The 18,780-nt window shown below is 39.6% G+C and overlaps 1 protein-coding gene across 2 annotated transcripts in view; it reads left to right on the forward strand.

Annotated features, from left to right (window-relative positions):
- Window positions 1-921: 921 nt before the first annotated feature.
- Window positions 922-18,780, forward strand: part of APPBP2 (amyloid beta precursor protein binding protein 2) — a 72,225-nt gene continuing 54,366 nt past the window's right edge. Inside the window, exon 1 of one of the 2 annotated variants that reach the window (XM_082372037.1) lies at window positions 922-1,331. In XM_082372037.1, the coding sequence (XP_082228163.1) occupies window positions 1,194-1,331 (138 nt within the window). In that variant the 5' untranslated portion in view covers window positions 922-1,193. The remainder of the gene's footprint in view (window positions 1,332-18,780) is intronic. The other variant, XM_082372036.1, reaches the window with a different exon arrangement.

The following is an 18,780-nucleotide window of genomic DNA, read 5'->3' on the forward strand; positions in this document are numbered from 1 at the left end:
TAACATTGAAATAGCAGGGTGAACTGGGAGAGCCACTTCCAATTCCTTTAGCTCTAAATGTCAGCACATTATCATCATTGTTTTCAGGTTTTACATTGCTACAGCGTGACTACGAGATTGACAGTGTCACCAATTATGGCCAGTAATTTCCTTGTTAAATTCCTAGAGCAGAAAGATGTTGCATAAAGTTCTTGAAATCGCAGACTTAGAAAATCAAGTTACATAAGTAGCAGATATTCAGGCTGAGGACGGAAGGAAAGAGATATCTTCATTTCTGTTTTACCACAGTCATATCACAGTTACCATTTAGCCCTTTTTCTCTCACCACTATTTGTAATTCCATAATAAGGCTAACCTTCCCACCAAATTCTTCTAAAGCAGTTCTTCCCCCCCCCCCCTTTTTTTTTGGTAAGTTTCATTTAGAAAAAGAAACATAGTAAAGTTCAAACAGGGCAAATGGTTACACAGTGCAAGTCTCCCTTCCATCCTGATCCCTAGTTCCTAGGCCGAAGGTTCCTAACTTGGCTTAGGGACCGGAGTCTAAGGGAGGGTTCCCAGAGTAATGTTACTTCTCTGAATGCATGATTTTTAATGGACTGATAACTGCATCCAAACTTCTACCTGAGCCTGGAAAGGGTCCGTGCCTAAGAACCCCCGAAGTAGGACTGGCTGAAAGGACTGATGCGGCCGGTGACTCGGAAGGAGCTGCTTAAAAACCTGTCATAACTTGTCGCAGTGAAAAAAGTTCACCCCCATCCACTGAACTCCAGCGCCCTCGGAAAGTATGTTCCCCGAGGGCGGGATCACGGATCTTTTCTTCCCAAGTTTTTCGCCTGCCGCATTCCTTCCCTCCAGCGCGTCGGCGTACGCTGACGTCATGACGCCGCACACGTAGTCCCGCCCCTGCAGAGAGAGGCACTGGGACGGATCCCAGGGTGCTCGCAAACACGGAATGTGAGGCCTCGGCCCGGCTGCCCCCGGATCCCTGGCCCGCTCTCCACACGGGCCTGCGCCCGCGCCCGCCGCCCCCAGCTTGCCCGGAGGAGCCAGGGCAGCCGCGCCCTTCTGCTGTGTGCCCGCGTGGCCGCCGCCACCCCTCGGAATCCTCCGGGGCCGCCGAGGAGTTCGCTACGGAGGGAGGCGGGGGCCTTCGGGAGGAGGAGGCGGAGGAGGCGGAGGAGGAGGGAAGGAAGATGGCGGCCGTGGAACTAGAGTGGATCCCAGAGACCCTCTATAACACCGCCATCTCCGCTGTCGTGGACAACTACATCCGCTCACGCCGAGACATCCGCTCCTTACCCGAGAACATTCAGTTCGATGTTTACTATAAGGTACGGACCGTGGGCCAGCGCTCTGCTCTCCTGCAGCAACCCCTGGGGCCGCACCCCCTTCCACGTCCGCGAACCCCCGCGTTTAACCCCTTACCCCTTGTAGCAGGGTCGTCTTCCGAGACATATGGGGCGGTGTCGGGGTGACCAATATAGAAACACCCCATCTGGTAGCCTCTGTCTCGCAAGCTCTTGGGCCTTGATGGATACGTCTTCCTAATGAGTCTTTTCCCCCTTTTGGTGTTCCCTCCTACATTGGGGCCCCTTTGGGTAGGCCTTTTGCGTGGACTTCCTTTATTGCGCCCTTGTCCCACTCAGTCCTTCCCTTCTAGCCTGTGTCTTCGGGATATTTTCTGCCCTCCCTTCCCAATTAAGTGTCACCATCAGCTGGACTTTTCTTTGCTCTTTTCCCCTCCTTTCTAGTTTCTTTTCTCGCCGCCCTCCTTCCCAAGTTTTTTGTTTTTTGTTTTTTTTTTCCCCCCTGCTTCTTGTTCCTTAGCTTTACCTTTTTCTTCCTAATTGGGAGGGAGTTGAGCAATTATTGGAAGTAGTCGTGTGCCTTATTCGCATATCCTTTAAAGCTTTGGTTTTTGTTTATACTAGGGGTTGAATAGGGGGTTTTATTAACATGGGAGTGTTGATAAACTACTTGAAAGGGGGAAAATCCTTTAAAAAAAAAACTTTAGAATTTAAAGTATGTTCATGTATTTGCAAGTTGTAATCTTGCAGCATTCCTAAATCGCTCCCCCTCAGAAATCTGAACAAAAAGTTTCCAAGTCAGTCTCCAAGTAGTTTCAGGGGTAAGTGTCTTTAGACGTGGACAGTTTTGCAGTGTTTAGAGAGGGAGGAGAACTTCATGGACTCGGAGCCTCCCTTTTCCTCTCCCCCCACATTTGAATGTGAACAGTGGACTTATTATTCAGTCCTCTTTGCCTTGAATCGGCGTGGATAACGCCTCTTCTGTAGCCACCCACGCAAAATTTGACTAGAAGTAAAGTGTGACTTATTTTTTAGATCTAAACACTTCCTCTTGATTTGTAAGTTGGCTGGAACATTGTAAACTGATATTTAACAGATGTGTATGTTCTTATATATGTATGATGTTTTATGGCAGTTGTTTCATCGGGAAGGTTGCCCGCTTTCTCCACCCCGAATATTTTTTTAGAAAGCAGCTGACTTGCTGCATTCTACTAAATCCAGCTGCTTTACACCAGTTCTAACAATTAAATTTTTTCCCCCCTAGATATTTGGGGAATATTCATTTTGGTCATTTATGTTATTATTTGGGGGGAGGGGAAGTTAGAGAAAAATCTCCCTTTATTCCAGATCCCTTTGATACATTGATTTACTTTTGTGCATATCTAAGGAAGTTTTGTATATTTAAGATTCATCCCTCCCAGGAAGGATGAGTTGGATCTCTTTCTCTACCCGGGAAACTGCAGCTTTTTGTGTATGCTAACTCTATCTATTTTAATAAATCGCGTGTAATCTTTTACACTTTTTAGAGAAAATCATTGGAAGTTTAATCAAAGTATATTTAGTGGTTGAATTCCCTCAAAGTACTTGGATATCTTGTGTAACTTTCATTTCTAATTGAAGCTTTTCATTTGTGTATTATTAATAGTGAGTATGAACAGATGGTGCTTTTGCCACATTTTCTGTTTCACGTAGTCCACAAAGTTTTAATATGGTGTCTTTTTTGGTACACTTGTACTCCTTAACAGTTGTGTGCCTGTAGGGAATATGGCACTGTGCTAAGGTGAAGGAGGGTGTTTAACATGTGCCTGGAACTGTAAGTGCTTTTACACAGTTATTTTGTTTAAGCCTCACAATTAAACTGTAAAGTGGGGTATAACCCTGTTTTATAGGTGAGAAAGTTAAGTAATTTAGTCTAGGTCTAGTATTTAGTTCCTGTGTACCTTGCTTTCTTGCTTAATGTTTACAGTTTCCACTTTTCTCCAATTTAGAGCCAAGGAGAAACTCACAGTCAGATCCCTCCCTCCAGCTGTCCCAACTTCCATCAATAGGCATAGTCATAGACAAAATAATAGTATTTGTGCAATCAAAAATTTCCCCATCCTGATTCACCATAGTCCAGTGTCACTGTGTTAGTTTTTGTCAGTAGCTTCAGGTGAAGGCACAGTCATAAAGCTTTAGGAAATGGGGTTATGGTATGAATGGGAGGTGAAGAAGTAGACATGCTGACTGCACCCTAAAAAGGGAAGGGAGAGAGGTATTGATATGTAGAAAGGGTAAAATGTGAAAGTTGTTGTTTTTAAAGAATGGAAGATGTTAGAATGTATTTATTGGCTGAATGGCAGAAACCAAAACGGAATGAGAGGTTGAATATACAGGTAAGGCGGGAAATAAATTATGGAGCAGAGTCCTTGTGTAGGAGCCTTAAATTAATGAGCCTTGCCCCTTCCTTCACCCTGCATAAATTAAGGTATTAGTCTTTTTTTTTAAAATTTATTTATTTTAATTTATTTATTTTTGGCTGCATTGGGTCTTGGTTGCTGCACATGGGCTTTCTCTAGTTGCTGCGAGCGGGGGCTACTCTTCGTTGCAGTGCGCGGGCTTCTCATTGCAGTGGCTTCTCTTGTTGCGGAACATGGGCTCTAGGTGCGCGGGCTTCAGTAGTTGCGGCTCGCGGGCTCAATAGCTGTGGCTCGTGGGCTCTAGAGCACAGGCTTAGTAGTTGTGGTGCGTGGGCTTAGTTGCTCCGTGGCATGTGGGATCTTCCTGGACCAGGGGTCGAACCCGTGTCCCCTGCATTGGTAGGCGGATTCTTAACCACTGCGCTACCAGGGAAGTCCAAGGTATTAGTCTTACATTGGAGTTGAGGAAGGAATACTTCTTCCTCTAAGATCAGACGCAAAGAGTTAAAGACATAAAGTGTCTACGTAACTAAGTTTGCAAAGAATGGTAGTTATGAATTAGGAGGTAAGATCATCTGCTGAGAATAAGGGATAGGAGTGGTGGCTTTTCTGTAGAAAGGCTAAACAGAAGTTGGAAATGGCTGCTAAGTTATATAGAAAGGGAGGCTCAGTAAAAATATGTTTAAAAAAAATGATAGGAGGTATAGATGTTTCCATAAAACAGTATCCTACAGGATAATGTCTTTGAATCAGAATGGGTTTTCTCTAAGGGTACTCAACAATTTGGGTATAGAAGTAGATAAAGTGAATAGAAAGAATTGTAAAATTGTAGACCAACTGAAGGCAAATAGAGTGAAGGGCTGGGTTCTTCAAAGAGTGAAGTTTATGAACTTTTCTTTTTATTGTAACTGCTGAATGGTCTATTTTATCCTGTTCCAATTACAGAATTTTCCATAGAGTTAAGTTTTGACCCAGTGAAGTGTTGCCATAATGTGTTCTATTTATTGTTTTTAGTCTTAAACTTAATAATTTGGGATTTTTAAAAATTATTATTATAAGTCTCAGGCTGAAAACCGTACGGATTAATGCCTGATTTAGTATTAGAGTTGAATTAATTTTTTCTTTTTCTGTGTTTATTTTTATTCTTAGTTATATACAGCCTCAACTAATATTTTTTTAAATTGGCTGGTAACAAATTGAAAAAAAATTCTTGGAACATATTTGACAGCCAAAGAGTTAATATTCTTTTCACATAAAAAACTCTTAGGATTAATAAATTGAGAGCAAAAACTTTAGGGGAGGCAGGGCATAAAAAAACATAAATAGCCAGCCATACCATGTATCTGGATGGGAAGGTAATATGTTATAAATATGTCCACTCATGTCAGTTTAAGCTGTGAATTTATTACAACTTGAATCAGAATCTCAGAATTTTATTGGGTATAGGAAATTGATTAAATATGTTTATATGGAGGAACTAATTAAATGAGAATAAATGAGCCAAGGAAATTTTTAAGATGTACAGTATTTAGGATAGTCAAGTGTATCAGAAGGCTGTATATTTTAAAACAACATGGTATTGGCACAAGAACAGCAAAGAGGGAAATTGATTTATAGAACATAGTAGACAGACTAGATAGAAACCAAAGCATATTTAAGAATATATTACATAATAAAGTTATAGGACAGTGCTGTATTTTAAATAAATGGGGGAAAATTGGTTATTTAGGGGGAATGTTAGACTTCTACTTCACACCTTATACCAAAATGAATTCCAGGTGAATTAAAGATTTAAATATGGCAAATGAAATCATAAAAGTATCAGAATAAATTATTGGGTCAATATCTTACAGTGGGAAATGACTGAAATTCTTTTTTAAAGAAATTATTGAGGTAATTTACAAATTAAAAAAATGTCAAACATTATAAAAATGAGTAACGTAAAACGTGAAGTCCTCTTGTTACTCATCTTGCCAACACTAATGCTGTCTTGGCATAGAGAAGGCTTTTCTAAGCCTGAAACCAAAACCCAGGAGGAAAAAAAGAAATTGATACTTTTGAGTACATTAAAAAATAGGGGGAGGGCTTCCCTGGTGGCGCAGTGGTTAAGAATCTGCCTGCCAATGCAGGGGACACGGGTTCGAGCCCTGGTCTGGGAAGATCCCACATGCCACGGAGCAACTAAGCCTGTGAGCCACAACTACTGAGCCTGCGCGTCTGGAGCCTGTGCTCTGCAACGGGAGAGGCCGCGACAGTGAGAGGCCTGTGCACCATGGTGAAGAGTGGCCCCCGCTCGCCGCAACTGGAGAAAGCCCTCGCACAGAAACGAAGACCCAACAGTCAAAAATAAATAAATTTATTAAAATAAATAAATAAATAAAAAATAGGGGGAAAATTGTAAGCACATTTTTTAAAAAGACTATGCAAATGGCAACATTTGTCACATGAGGGGTGAATTTCCTAAATACAGAAAGATCTAATACTAATTAGTATGTAAAGGACAACCAACTTGTTTTCAGAAGACCTGAACAGCTAGCTCATACAAGAAGAAAACATCTAATACTAATCATAATAAATATCAAAAGATGTTCAGATGAAATGCAAATTAAAATGCAGTGTCAAGCCAAGTCAACCATGAAGAAGAAAGAAAATCTGGAGGACTTACACCATCAAATATCAAGCTGTAACAAGATAAGATGGTTTTGGCACATGGGTAGACAAATAGACCAATGGAGCAATACAGTCCAGAAACAGACTGACACATGTATACTGTCACCTGGTTTATAATAAAAGTGACACAGCAGTACAATGGAGAAAGGAGAATCAAATAATGGTGTTGGTCAGTTAGATATCCATGTAGGGGGAGAAGGATCACGATCTTACCTTATATCATACACAGTTACCATTTTTGGGTGGATTGCTGATATAAGTGTGAAAAAACAGTTTTTTAGGAAAAAAAGTTTTCAGTGTGTCAGCAAAGATTTATTAAATAGGATACAAATGAGCTAAATATAAAGATAACTTGAAAAATTGGACTACATTAAGATCAAGAACATCTCTTCATAAAAAATACCATTAAAAGGGAAAAGCTGGGGCTTTCCTGGTGACGCAGTGGTTAAGAATCTGCCTGCCAGTGCAGGGGACACGGTTCGAGCCCTGGTCCAGGAAGATCCCACATACTGCAGAGCAACTAAGCCCGTGCGCCACATCTACTGAGCCTGCGCACCACACTGCTGAAGCCCGTGCACCTAGAGCCCGTGCTCCGCAACGAGAGAAGCCACCACAATGAGAAGCCCGCGCACCACAATGAAGAGTAGCCCCCGCTCACTGCAACTAGAGAAAGCCCACGCGCAGCAACAAAGACCCAATTCAGCCATAAATAGATAGATAGATACCATTAAAAGGGAAAAGCCAGGGCTTCCCTGGTGGTGCAGTAGCTAAGAATCTGCCTGCCAATGCAGGGGACATGGGTTCAAGCCCTGGTCCAGGAAGATCCCACATGCTGCGGAGCAACTAAGCCCGTGCGCCACATCTACTGAGCCTGTGCTCTGGAGCCTGTGCGCCACAACTACTGAAGCCTGCGCACCTAGAGCCCACGCTCCACAACAAGAGAAACCTTTGCAGTGAGAAGCCCGCGCACAGCAGCAACGAAGAGTAGACCCCGCTCACCGCAACTAAAGAAAGCGCACATGCAGCAACGAAGACCCGACACAGCCAAAGATAAAAGTAAATAAATAAATTTATTTTAAAAAAAGGGAAAAGCCATGCCACAGAGTAGAAGATATTTGAAGCACATATATCTGACAAAGGAATCATCCTGCATCTAAAGAACTAGAAATTAAGAAAATAACCCATTTTTTTAAATGGAGAAATAACTTCAATAGACATCCAAAAGGGGACATTCCAAGGACCTGTCAAACATTTGGAAAAATGCTCAACCTCATTTTGTCTTCAGGGAAATCACTGTCCTCCTGTACTTTCCTCAGAATGACTAAATGAAAAAGAAAAAAGTGTTGGTAAGGATATGGAGCAATCAGAACTCTCATGTACTGTTAGTGGGAATGTAAATTGATATACCATTTTGGAAAACTAGCATCATCTACTAAAACTGAACATATATATACCCCATAATTCCATCTCAAGATATATACACTTAAGAACATTCAGGGAGTCCCCTGGTGATTTAGTGATTAGGATTTGGTGCTTTCACTGCCATGGCCCAGGTTCAATCCCTGGTTGGGGAACTGAGATTCCACAAGCTGTGCAGTGCGACCAAAAAAAAAAAAAAAAAGTTCATAGCAATACTATTCATGATAACCAAAAAGTGGAAACTATCCCAATGTCCATCAGTAGGAGAATTAATAAATAAATTATGGAGTAGCTATATAGTGGAATATTTTGCAATGAAAATGAATGAATTGCAACTGTTATAAACCATATGGATGAATCTCACAAATGATATTGAGTGAAAGAAATCAGTCATAGGAGTATGTATCAGAGGCTCCCAAACTCTCTCCCCTCATAGCACCCTTAGGCCAAAAGAAATACCTAACAGTTCTGTTCATTAAGTAGATATAAACAGTTAGTAATACTTATGTCCTAACAACTTAAGAGCCATTAAAAGAATAGTGCACAAAAATTGAAAGAACAAAGAGTAGTGTACTTCGTTCTTAAATAACCACAATTACTTATTACTGGGTTGTGTGTTTGTTGGGCACTGTACAACTTCTCACATCTTGGAATCGGATTGGTCACCACCATTCCATTTTCTGTTTCATAATGATTTTTGCACATTACTTTTATTATAGCAACCACTGAAAATGCTGCTTCACAAAGATAAGATGTTGTTGAAAGGAATATAGCAATCTAGTATTTGGCATGGTTTAATACAGATGTGGAATATTGTTTCTTTCAAACTTAAAATATCTTGCAGTGCCCCAGGAAGCCTTGGTGCAGTTTGGAAAATGTGGATATGTAGTGTGATTTCATTTGTTTAAAGTTCAAAAACAGGCAAAATTAATCACAAGTATTGTAAGTCAGGAGCAGTTATCCTTGGAGGATAGTGACTATGCAGGGGCACAGAGAGAGATGTCTGGGATTCTGATAATACTCTATTTTATGATCTGCATGTTGGTTATGGGTGTGTTCACTTTGTGAAAATTTATTGAGCTTTACATTTTATTCTTTCATTTTCTTTTTTAAATTATATACATATATTTTTAAATTAATTAATTAATTAATTATTTTTAGCTGCATTGGGTCTTCGTTGCTGCACGTGGGCTTTCTCTAGTTGCTGCGAGCGGGAGCTACTCTTTGTTGCGGTACGTGGGCTTCTCATTGTGGTGGCTTCTCTTGTTGTGGAGCATGGGCTCTAGGCGTGTGGGCTTCATTAGTTGTGGCACGTGGGCTCAGTAGTTGTGGCTCACGGGCTCTAGAGCACAGGCTCTGTAGTTGTGGCGCACGGGCTTAGTTGCTCCGTGGCATGTGGGATCTTCCCGGACCAGGGCTCGAACCTGTGTCCCCTGCATTGGCAGGCGGATTCTAAACCACTGCTCCACCAGGGAAGTCCTAAATTATATATATTTTTTATTGAAGTATAGTTGCTGTATAATATTATACAAGTTACAGGTGTACAGTATAGTGATTCACAATTTTTAAAGGTTATACTCCATTTATAATTCATATAAAATATTGGTGATATTCCCTGTGTTGTACAATATATCCTTGTAGCTTATTTTGTACATAATAGTTTGTACCTCTTAGAGCTTTATATTTTAAATATGAATTGTGCACTCATCTGTGTGTATGTTATACTTCAGTAAAAAGGTTTAAAAATTAACATTCATTTTCACTTACTAGATTGTCATGGTTTAATGATTCAAATAACTCATACCCTTTAATCCACAATACCATTAAATTTTTTTTTTTCCTACAGCAATGCTTGTTGACTGTGCAGAAAATTCTATTTGGGGATATTAAGTACAGTATGGTTTATGATGGCAAAAATTGTAAACAACTATATGCAAATCAATCAGGAATGGAATATCATAGTGCAGTTAGAAAGAATGAGGATGCTGGGACTTCCCTGGTGGTCCAGTGGTTAAGACTCCGTGCTTCCACTGCAGGGGGCACGGGTTTGATTCCTGGTTGGGGAACTAAGATCCCACATGCCGCGTAGCGTGGCCAGAAAAAAAAAAAAAAGGAAAGAATGAGGATGCTGTGTATACTGAGGTAGAGAGCACATGGGGAGGATAAAAAGCTTGTTACAAAGTAGTATGAATAATATAATCCTGTTGTTTTTAAATGGAGGAATATATGTGTACATTGGTATATGTGTACATTTGTTTATGTGTTGAAAAAATTAGAGGAACACAAAATTTCATAGTGTTTATTCAAGGGATAGGATTATAGTCATTTTTAACTTTGTACATATATTCTCTCTTTTCTTAAATAAATGATATCATTTATTGATGTTATTATTGGCTTATTGTAATATTCTAAGTAGAATAAATTCCTCAAATTATCAATTTTAGCATGCTCGCTATATTACCTTTAAAAAGTTTTAAAATTAAAATAATTTAAAATGTTTCCTTAGCTTCCAAGACATTTGAGAGTAGGAAAAAAGAATCCACTCAAACATCATTTGACAGATTTTTTTAAAGAAACTTGGATCAACAAAATTATTTCCTAAAGTATCTTCCAAATATCCTAAAATCCAGGAACATTATTAATATTTTAATTTAGTAGGTTGTGTTTTACACTTAACATTAATAAAGATCTCTATTTAAAAAAAAAGGTAACAAGTAAAGTACTTATTATGTTATGTTGTTTTTGTTTATTCTCTCTTTTTTTTATACTGCTTGGATTTTTATGACTATATTATTTTGACATATAAAAGAAGTAAAATTGAATTTTTAAGAATAAGATATCTGGGACATGAAGTTGTACTAAGAGGGGAATAGCCTAAAAATTGATATTCTAAAATATTAGCGTGACCAAGAAATAAGTTGAGGGACTTCCCTGGTGGCTCAGTGGTTAAGAATCCTCCTGCCAATGCAGGGGGCACGGGTTTGAGCCCTGGTCCAGGAAGATCCCACATGCCACGGAGCAACTAAGCCCTTGCACCACAGCTACTGAGCCTGCACTCTAGAGCCCGCTAGCCACAACTATTGAAGCCCGCGCGCCTAGAGCCTGTGCTCCGCGACAAGAGAAGCCACCGCAATGAGAAGCCTGCACATCACAACGAAGAGTCGTCCCCGCTTGCTGCAACTAGAGAAAGCCCACGTGCAGCAATGAAGACCCAATGCAGCCAAAAATAAATAAATAAAATAAATAAATTTATTTTTAAAAAAGTCTTAAAAAAAAGAAGATAAGTTGAGGTGATTGGTTTAAAAGAAAAGTAAATAATTCAACTAAGTAGTTAATTCACTAGCTGCCAGATCAACAAGTGTGAGAGAAAGCTCACATTCTCAAAATTAGGAATGAGAAAGTAAAAACAACCATAGATACAGTGGAAAGGGGAAAAATGGCTTTTTAAGTTATAGAATAGCTTCTTTAGATGTACAATAGCTTATGTAATTCTGTGCTAATCAGTCTGAAAACCTTACTGAAATTGTGTTTCTAGGAAGATACAAATGATCCAAGAGAGAAGTTGATAGACTAAAAACCGTAAAAGAACTGAGAAATTATACTTTTCTCTTTGTTCATATGCCTCCTCCCTCAGCAGACAAAACTCCCGCCAATTTTAGATACTTTCTTGGGTATATTCAAGTAACATTTGATATTATTGGTATTTAAGTGATTTTCAGACTTATTTCTGAAGCTGTGTACTACATATTCAACATTCTTGAAGGGCTAACCAATGCAGTTCGAATAAGAAAAGTCCAAAATCAAGTGAAATACTACAATAAGATAATTCAGTAGGAGGATGATTACACATTTACAATTAAAAGTATGATAATTTTTCTATATACAATATAGGAAAGTATGTTTTACTCATCAAAAGAAAACATGCCGTGGAGTAAATCCAAGAAGAAGTGTACAGAAATCTGAAAGTCTTCAGTAAGTGTAGAAGAAACATATTTTCTTCTTAGATTGGAAGATTCAGAGTTTTAAAGATATGATTTCTCTCTAACTCTTGTGTCTTGGAACCAAGTTTAATAACTTAAAAATGTGGGGCTTCCCTGGTGGTGCAGTGGTTGAGAATCCGTCTGCCAATGCAGGGGACACGGGTTCGAGCCCTGGTCTGGGAAGATCCCACATGCCGCGGAGCAACTGGGCCCGTGAGCCACAATTACTGAGCCTGCGCGTCTGGAGCCTGTGCTCCGCAACAAGAGAGGCCGCGATAGTGAGAGGCCCGCGCACCGCGATGAAGAGTGGCCCCCGCTCACCACAACTAGAGAAAGCCCTCGCACAGAAATGAAGACCCAACACAGCCATAAATAAATAAATAAATAAATAAACCCAAAAGTTAAAAAAAAAAAAAGACAGAACTTTAAAAAAAAAAAATGTGTAATGAAAAAAAAAGTTTTTAACATCCATAGTGGAGAATTCAAATTTATGAAATATGCTGAAAACTCCTGCAAATCAGTAAGAAAAAGAGGACCAAAAAGAAATATGTCGTCATGTTGACAGTGATTTTCTCTAGATGGTAAAATTGAATGAATGTTATTCTTTTTTATAAATTCTTTTCTATATTTTCTAATTAAAAAATGTATATGCAATTCTGGAATCAGAGGGGAAAATGTTTTAAAGTTGGCTATCTAGAATACAGAATGAGTTTTCTGGGTTTTTTTGGTTTTTACATTTTTTAAAAAATTGCAGTATAGTTGATTTACAATGTTTCAGTTGTAGAGAATGAGTTTTCCTATAGAGACAGAATGTTTTGTTATAACCATACTATCTTCTTTCTAGTGCTTCATGGCTACACTCCTAATTTTCACCAAGATTGGTAGTGAAGCTTTAAGAGAAGTTGAGAAACTTCTTACCCAAATGTAGAGATCACTGAATCGTATTGAGTTTTATGTGGCTGGTTATCATTGTTGGTTAGATTTTACATCCAGCTAGTTTTTTGTTTTGACCTTCCATTTGTACCATGATAGCATCTTCCACCATTAACACAATCATGCTATCTTGAAAATTATGCCATTGACCCATCACATGAGAGGCAGAGTTAGAGAATCTGTGTATTAGACATAAGTTCATTCTTGTAATGATTGGGGAAAAAACTCAATTTCTCATTTAATGGATGGCAAATCTAGTATCATCTTTATATGTGGACAGCGTATTTAAACGTTAGGAAAGGGTTGCCTTCCCATTTGAGAGTTAACTGTTTCTTGTGCTTTAAATAATGTGAACATGTTCACTTAACCTTTTGCTTACTTAACCAATAAGCAAAGCACTTTGCCCTGCAAGATACAAAAATCATGTTGGTCAGTTGTATTTTTTTTTAAAGTATGACATAGAACCAATGAGTGGAACAGCTGAGCAATTAAAATGTTATAAGAAGCAAGAAATTAAAATATTTGGTTTACCTCCAGAAGAAAGCATTTATTGGGTTGGCCTAAAGGTTCCTTTGGTTTTTAGGTAAAAATAAAAGGCACATTTTTCGTTTTCATCAAAAACTTTATTAAACAACATATTCACCATTTTGTTCCACTACCTTCTGCCATTTTTCAGGCAGCTTCATAATTCCTTCTTCCCAAAACATTTTATCTTTTTGCACAAAGAACTGTTCCAGGTGCTTTTTACAGTCTTCCAGGGAATTGAAATTTTTTCCATTAAGAGAATTTTGTAAAGACCAAAATAAATGGAAATCTGGAGGTGCAATGTCTGGTGAATACAGCGCATGAATCAGAACTTCCCAGCCAAGCTGTTAACAGTTTCTACCTGGTCATCAAAAAGACATGCAGTCTGGCGTTATCCTGATGGAAGATTACGTGTTTTCTGTTGACTAATTCTGAACGCTTTTCATTGAGTGCTGCTTTCAGTTGGTCTAACTGGGAGCAGTACTTGTTGGAATTAATTGTTTGGTTTTCTGGAAGGAGCTCATAATAGAGGACTCGCTTCCAATCCCACCATATGCACAACATCACCTTCTTTGGATGGAGACTGGGCATTGGTGTGGTTGGTGGTGGTTCATTTTGCTTGCCTGACGATCTCTTCCATTCCACGTTATTGTACAGTATCCACTTTTCGTCACCCGTCACAATTTGTTTTAAAAACTGAACATTTTCATTACGTCTAAATAGAGAATTGCATGTGGAAATATGGTCAAGAAGCTTTTCTCGCTTAACTTATGTGAAACTCAAACATCAAAGCGATTAACATAACCAAGCTGGTGCAAATGATTTTCAACGCTTGATTTGGATATTTTGAGTATGTCGGCTATCTCCTGCGTGGTATAATGTTGATTGTTCTCAATTAATGTCTCGATTTGATTGCTTTCAACTTCAACTGGTCTACCCCACCGTTGAGCATCATCCAGCGAGAAATCTCCAGTACAGAACTTCGCGAACCACTTTTTTTTTTTTTTTTTTTTATAAATTTATTTATTTATTCATTTTATTTTTGGTTGTGTTGGGTCTTCGTTTCTGTGCGAGGGCTTTCTCTAGTTGCGGCGAGCGGGGACCACTCTTCATCGCGGTGCGCGGGCCTCTCACCATCGCGGCCTCTCTTGTTGCGGAGCACAGGCTCCAGACACGCAGGCTCAGTAGTTGTGGCTCACGGGCCCAGTTGCTCCGCGGCATGTGGGATCTTCCCAGACCAGGGCTTGTACCCGTGTCCCCTGCATTGTCAGGCGGATTCTCAACCACTGCACCACCAGGGAAGCCCCGCGAACCACTTTTGACACGTTCCATCAGTCACAGCACCTTCTTCATACACTGCATAAATCTTTTTTTGTGTTTCAGTTGCGTTTTTACCTTTCTTGAAATGATAAAGCATAATATGCTGAAAATGTTGCTTTTTTTCTTCCATCTTCAATATTAAAATGGCAAAAATTCCCCAATTTTTTTAAAATTAATTAATTAATTAATTTTTGTCTGTGTTGGGTCTTTGTTTCTGTGCGAGGGCTTTCTCTAGTTGTGGCGAGCGGGGGCCACTCTTCATTGTGGTGCGCGGGCCTCTCACTGTCGTGGCCTCTCTCGTTGTGAGCACAGGCTCCAGACGCGCAGGCTCAGTAGTTGTGGCTCACGGGCCTAGTTGCTCCGTGGCATGTGGGATCCTCCCAGACCAGGGCTCGAACCCGTGTCCCCTGCATTGGCAGGCAGATTCTCAACCACTGCGCCACCAGGGAAGCCCCTTCCCCAGTTTTGATAAGTTTTTTTAATGCACGCTGATATGACAGCTGTCACAATACAATCTAACAAAATTGTTTTGAATGAAGTTAAAGAAAACTTAAAAAAAAAAAAAAAAGAAAACTAAGTGCTATTAGAGCCATCTTACGGGAAAAAACGAATGAACTTTTTTGCCAACCCAATACTTTTTAATTAAGTGTGCGTTACATTAAAATACTTCCGTGGTACTTGCTTTAATCCAAGAATGTGTAATCTGACAACACGTTCAGATTGTAATCAAACAACAGATAAAGGACATTACATGTAATATACAATGTAATATGAGAGCAAAGTAAAGGAATATCAAGTTATATGCCAAAGTTAATTTTTTCAGAGCTACATTTCAAGTGAATTTTGAGATTAGAAAACAAGAATAGATGTATCTTATGTGTGTTAAACAAAACAAAATATTACTTTATTTTTATTATTTTCTTTTGGCTGCATTGGGTCTTCATTGCTGAGCACAAGCTTCCTCTCGTTACAGCGGGTGGGGGCTACTCTTTGTTGTGGTGCATGCTCTCGTTGCAGTGGCTTCTTCTGTTGCGGAGCACGGGCTCTAAAGCACAGGCTCAGTAGTTGTGGCACACGGGTTTAATTGCTCTGTGGCATGTGGGATCTTCCCAGACCAGGGCTCGAACCCATGTCCCCTGCATTGGCAAGCAGATTCTTAACCACTGCGCCACCAGGGAAGTCCCTAGACCATAGTTTTGAACTTGATTTCTTTTATATCTTTTTCTAAACCTTTCTGAGTTTTTGTTTTGGGGAATTAGCCTAGATTATTTTGGGTTGGTTTTGTTTTGTTTTTGTTTTTTTTCTTTTCCATTATTATTTATCATGGGATATTGAATATAGTTCCCTGTGCTATACAGTAGGACCTTGTTGTTTATCCATCCTATATATAATAGTTTACATCTGCTAATCCCAAACTCCCAATCCTTCCCTCCGCCCTCCCCCTCCCCCTCGGCAACCACAAATCTGTTCTCTGTGTCTGAGAGTCTGTTTCTGTTTTGTAGATAGGTTCATTTGTGCCATATTTTATATTCAACATATAAGTGATATCATATGGTATTTTTTTTTGTCTTTCTGACTGACTTCACTTAGTATGATAATCTCTAGTTCCATCCATGTTGCTGCAGATGGCCTTATTTCATGCTTTTTATGGCTGAGTAGTATTCCATTGTGTATATATACCTCATCTTCTTTATCCATTCATCTTTTGATGGACATTTAGGTTGTTTCCATGTTTTTAGCCTAGATTATTTTGTATGCTAATTTGATATTAACACTAAACTGTTCACTCAGCCTGGTAATTTTGGATTGGCTGCGAAAGCAGCCACGTCAATTCAAAATCCCTTGGGGTAAGGAAGGCTTTCATCCCTATCTTTATCTCCCAAAGAGTTCTCTGGGTTTGGGGCTGTCTTGTATTGCCCTTGCAATAGCTGCCTTCAGTTTTCTGTAAAAATTTTACTTTAGGGGACTTCCCTGGTGGCGCAGTGGTTAAGAATCCACCTGCCAATGCAGGAGACATGGGTTTGAGCCCTGGTCCGGGAAGATCCCACGTGCCGTGGAGCAACTAAGCCCGTGCACCACAACTACTGAGCCTGCACTCTAGAGCCCGCGAGCCACAACTACTGAAGCCTGCACGCCTAGAGCCCGTGCTCTGCAACAAAGAGAAGCCACCGTAATGAGAAGTCTGCGCACCGCAACGAAGAGTAGCCCCTACTCGCTGCAACTAGAGAAAGCCCACGCGCAGCAACGAAGACCCAACGCAGCCAACAACAAATAAATAAATAAATATTTTTTAAAGAAAGAAAATTTTACTTTAGTCTCTGAAAGCCCTTGCTTCTAAAATACCACCAGGAGTTTCACCCCTTTATGTATTAAAGATATTAAATCCTACACAAGTGTGTTACTAATATTTTACTTACTTTTATTGTATGTTTAATTTTTATTTACAGTATTTTATTTTATTATTTATTTTTAAAATTTATTTATTTGTTTCTTTTATTTTGGGTTGTGTTGGGTCTTCGCTGCTGCGCGCAGGCGCTCTCTAGTTGTGGTGAGCAGGGTCTACTCTTCATTGCGGTGCACGGGCTTCTCATTGCAATGGCTTCTCGTTGCAGAGCACAGGCTCTAGGCACACAGGCTTCAGTAGTTGTGGCACGTGGGCTCAGTAGTTGTGGCTTGCCGGTTCTAGAGCACAGGCTCAGTAGTTGTGGCACACGGGCTTACTTGCTCCGTGGCATGTGGGATCTTCCCAGACCAGGGCTCGAACCCGCGTCCCTTGCATTGGCAGGCAGATTCTTAACCACTGCGCCACCAGGGAAGCCCTATTTACAGTATTTTACAGTCATGGACATTTTTGGTGTTTATCAAATCACATATCTCTTCCTTTATGATTTTTGCCTGTGGTATATAATGCTTAGAAAGGCAGTGTTACCAGGTAGCTTTTAACACTGCTATGATTTAATTGTTTAATATTTAAAACTTTGATAAATCTGGAATTTATTTTTGTTCTGTTTTATCAGGAGGTACCTTACTTTGTTTCCCCATTTTTATGCACTCTTTATTAACTAATTTTTTTGTTTCTTTCAGTGATTTTTAAAATGCTCCCTTTATCATATGTTAATTTTTTTTATGTATACCAAGATCTGCTTTTGAACTTTGCGTTTTGTTCCATTGATTGGTCAATCTTCATACCTGTACAATATTGTTTATGTTTTTACATAATATTTTTATTGTCTGTTTCATATCTTTTGGAAGATAATTTACCTACTTATAAAAATAAACTTGTTTTTTCTTATTTTTCTTAAGGTACCAGTAGGTAAAAGAAGTTGCTAGTCCTTTAATAGCCTCATTACCCAGTGGGTGCAGAATTTATTTATTAAAAAAATTTTTTGTATTGGAGCATAATTGCTTTACAGTTTTTGCTGTACAACAAAGTGAATCAACTATATGTATACATATATACCCTCCCTCTTGAACCTCCCTCCCACCCCAACGCCCCCCATCCTGTCCCACCCCTCTAGGTCATCACAGAGCACCGAGCTGAGCTCTCTGTGCTGTACAGCAGCTTCCCACTAGGTATCTGTTTTATACATGGTAGTGAATATATGTCAGTGCTACTCTCTCAGTTTGTCCCACCCTCCCCTCCCCTTCCCACCCCCCTCCCGGGTCCACAAGCCCATTCTCTACGTCTGCATCTCTTTTCCTGCCCAGAATTTAATATTAAAACACATGTAATAATGAACTAAAATAAGTCAAATTTTAAAAAATTTAATATAAGTATCATTACCAAAGAACCTAGAGCCTCAGTTTTCTTTCTTCTAAGCTCTACTCCATAAGATGTGTGACTCTATGAAGGGATTAATCTTCTATTATTTCTTCTTTTTTTTTTTTTTGGCCGTGCTGTGTGGCATGAGGGATCTTAGTTCCCTGACCAGGGATCCAACCCATGCCCCCTGCATTGGGAGCACGGAGTCTTAACCACTGGACTGCCAGGGAAGTCCCTCTTCTATTATTTCTATAAAAATGTTTTAAATTGCCCATTTTATGCTCTTTCTTACTTCCTGATATAATACCGTCTAAAAGCATTGTACTGTAAGTTATTAGGAACATGGATATAAGGATAGACTGCTTGGAGCCAGATTGTTGCCTTGCCACTTCTTTTTTTTTTTTTTTTTTAATTGAAGTATAGTTGATATACAATGTTGTGCCAGTCTCTGCTGTACAGTAAAG

The sequence above is a fragment of the Balaenoptera borealis genome (genome assembly GCF_965194805.1).
Source record: "Balaenoptera borealis genome assembly, chromosome: 20".
Lineage (NCBI taxonomy): Eukaryota > Metazoa > Chordata > Mammalia > Artiodactyla > Balaenopteridae > Balaenoptera > Balaenoptera borealis.